Here is a 3,455-nt window from a genome sequence, read left to right on the forward strand (position 1 = left end):
TTTTGTTAAGGAAAAGGTTTGAATGCAAAAAAAAAAAAATTTTTTTAAAGAAAATTTAAATTGGCATTTCCCTCCTTCCCCCTCCCCCCTCCATTTTGTTAAAGTTCAAGGATGTTTCGTCTGTTAAATTTAACCTTCTTAAAAAGATAAATAACGTATTATAATTAACGTAATTAAAATTTTTTTTTTTTTTTAAATAATTGTTTATAAAATAATAATGATATAATGATTTTTTTTCTCGATTGTAATATATTTTTTACGACGGTAATTAAAATGTGAATTAAATGCGTATTTTTATTATCATTATTATTATTATTTTCGGTTATAAAAAACGTTAAAAAAAAAAAAATTTATTAATTATTTAAAAAAAAAAAAAAAAAAAAACCTGCCTCCTGTGAGGTTTGAACTCACGACCCCTGGTTTACGAGACCAGTGCTCTACCACTGAGCTAAGAAGGCTATTAAAGACTTCCAGGTATGATATAATTTTACAAAAAAAATGTTTTTCTCATATTTAACCAATAATTATCGAATGATGATATTTTCGAGAAAAAAAAACTTACGTTTTATGAATAAATGGGAAAAAAACATTAATAATAATAATAATAATAACGTTCGATGAAATAATTAATAAATTGTTATTTATTTACCTTGTGAAATTTTATCCTCTGTGTGTTGAGTTTTAAACACTTTTAACATAAAACTTTAAAATTATTCACTTTATTAAAACTTTAACGATCACTTTTACACTTTTTAACTTTTTTTTTTATTAATAAAAACTATTATTTAAAGATTAAACACTTAATTTTCACTTATAAATAAGAATATAACAATATTATTGTGTAAACGATCACTTTCCCGCCGCGAGAATACAAAAAATTCTTAAAACTGACACACACACACACACACAAATATAATCACAACTTTTTTATTAAACTCACTATTTTTTATTAATTAAATATTATTAACACATTATTATCCAATTTACTTCGTTAAGAAATTATCCTGAAATAAAATAAAAACCCTTATAGAACAATTATTTAACGATAAATAAGAAAAAAAATCATTTTTTCACAATTCAAATCGAGTCAAACAAAAATGTCGTTACAAAAAAAAAAAAAAAAAAAATGAAGCTTTTTAAGTTGGCAAAACTGTAAATTTACTACTCTTCCCCCATTAGAAAAATGGCAGACGTTCCTAAAGACAAACTCCGTAAGGAAATTACCGGTAAGTGATAAATTCATTGAAAATAAATTTGTTTAATTATTATTTTCGTGTAAAAATTAACGGTAATTATTTTTTTTTCATATTTATAACCTCATTCATCCCGTTAACAACCTATAATTTTAAATTTAGTTTTGATTAAAAAAAAAAAAAAAAAAAAAAAAACGATTTGAATAGATTCGATTTGATGATGACGCTTTCTCGTCGCTTCTATGAGAAAAATTTTTTTTTTTTTTCCCCTTCTTTTAATTTTTTATTATTAATCGATCGTTAATAAGAAAATCTTATCCATTTCTATTATTAATCGTTATGATTGTTTATTTAATATGAAATTTTATTTAAATATCTTAAATAAACGCTTTATGAATTTATATGTTCCATAATAAGCGTGAAGTAGATATAATAATAATGGCTGCTATCCGTTAATTTTGTTTACATTTTAAAATATATATATTATCCCCCCCTCCCCCTTCCCAAAAAAAATAATTTTATATATTAAATTCATATTCCTTTTTGTTTTATACCTGAAATTTTTAATTATATAAATTTATATTATTACTTATTTAATCCACATATAAAATTTTTTTTTTCATTTAGCTATTTTAAAAAATGCTGATCTCACTAAGATGTCAGCTAAAAAAGTTCGACAACAACTCGAAGAAAAGTTAGAAGTGGATTTAACAGATCAGAAAAAAGTTGTCGATGATTTAGTTATGGAATTTTTAAAAGAAACAACATCTGGAAATAAAAAATCGAAAAAAACTGAAAGCGAAAATGAAGATGTAATGATTATTTTTTTAAATGATTATCGATTTGCAAAAAAAAAACAAGAATGATTTATGTATTAATTATTTAATTTTTAGGAAGATGATGGTGAAGAAGAAAATGGTGGAGATGATGATGACGATGAAGACTATGATGATGAAGAAGCTGAAAAAGATAAACACAAAGACAGAAAGAAAAGACCGCATAAAAATAATAAAGGGAGTGATAGTGAAGAAGCATCCGATGATGTTAGTAGTTGAATGAAATGAATTTGTCAATTGTTTTTGTAAAATCGAGTACATTTTTTTTTGTGTTTAAGGATGACGAAGAAGAATATGGACCAAAAAAAAAAGCAAAAACAACTCAGAAAAAGGGAGCTGGTAAGAAAAAAAAAAAGGGATCCGATAATGATTCAGATGAAGACTGGGGTAAAAATAAAAAAAAAGGAGGAGGTGGTGCAGTGAGTATCGACCATCATAATAAATTACATTAAGGAATGAACGTTTCACATGGTAAAATAATTTTTTTTTTTTTTTTTTTAGAAAAGGGGTGGAGCTAAAAGTGGATATACCAAACCGTGTAATTTGAGTCCAGAATTGGCAAAACTAGTTGGAAGGGACAGTATGCCTAGGCATGAAGTTGTTAAGAAAATTTGGGAAATAATAAAGGAAAGAGATCTATATGTGAGCGTTTTTTCTTTTCTTTACAACAACATTAATAATAATAATAATATAATTAAACTTGATTAATTTTTTTTTTTAATTAGGATCCTGAGAATAAACAGTACGCCATTTGCGACAATGATTTGTTCAAAGTAATAGGAATCAAAAGATTCAGGGCCTTCAGCATGATGAAATACCTCAAAAATCATTTTAAATCATAAGACAATTTAAATATCATCATTTACTATATTCGATTTAAATGTTTAATTATATATTACTTATTTGTTAATCTCAAAGAGGAAAAATGAAAGTGACAGAAATAATAATAATAATAATAATATTTTGTTTACGTAAATGTGTGTAACATAGTATTTTGCACTTGAAACAAAACCGATTTAGTTTTTTTTTTTTTTATTAAAATAACCAGAATAACACTTGACCAATAATTGCATTTAGCATATTAATGCAAACATTTTTTTTCTTTTTTTTTTTTCAATGAAATAAAAAAAATTATTAACCCTTAATTAATGTATTAAATGTGACAGAATTGAGTTTGACATCTAAACTTGCCAAAATATGATAAAGGGTACGAGGGTGGGGGGTGGGGGTGGGGGGTAAGGGGAGGTGGGAATTTGATGTATTAAAAGGTGCCAAATCTCAAAGTTTTTTTTTTTTTTTATTGTTTTGTCACTTTTGTTTCTTTTTAATTTTACAAAGTTACTAAATGGAACTAAAGACTAATATCAAGAAAAAAGTTATTATTATTATTATTATTATTATTACCATTGATTTTTTTTTTTTTGTA

General features: G+C 24.6%; 1 protein-coding gene and 1 non-coding gene across 2 annotated transcripts; one reads left to right on the forward strand and one right to left on the reverse strand.

The window, feature by feature from the left end:
* Nucleotides 1-386: 386 nt before the first annotated feature.
* Phum_PHUM252010 lies at nt 387-458 on the reverse strand. The gene has a single exon. It is a non-coding gene; the product is annotated as a tRNA-Thr (tRNA).
* Nucleotides 459-1,183: 725 nt separating this feature from the next.
* On the forward strand, nt 1,184-2,871 carry Phum_PHUM252020 (46 kDa FK506-binding nuclear protein, putative; the record flags this gene model as incomplete). Its single annotated transcript, XM_002426354.1, has 6 exons — nt 1,184-1,226; nt 1,821-2,005; nt 2,087-2,236; nt 2,308-2,448; nt 2,531-2,671; nt 2,755-2,871. 6 exons carry the CDS (start codon nt 1,184-1,186, stop codon nt 2,869-2,871), a joined length of 777 nt encoding a protein of 258 aa, XP_002426399.1.
* Nucleotides 2,872-3,455: the final 584 nt, after the last annotated feature.

Source organism: Pediculus humanus, genomic scaffold (genome assembly GCF_000006295.1).
Source record: "Pediculus humanus corporis 1103172107623 genomic scaffold, whole genome shotgun sequence".
In the NCBI taxonomy this organism is placed as follows: Eukaryota; Metazoa; Arthropoda; class Insecta; order Psocodea; family Pediculidae; genus Pediculus; species Pediculus humanus.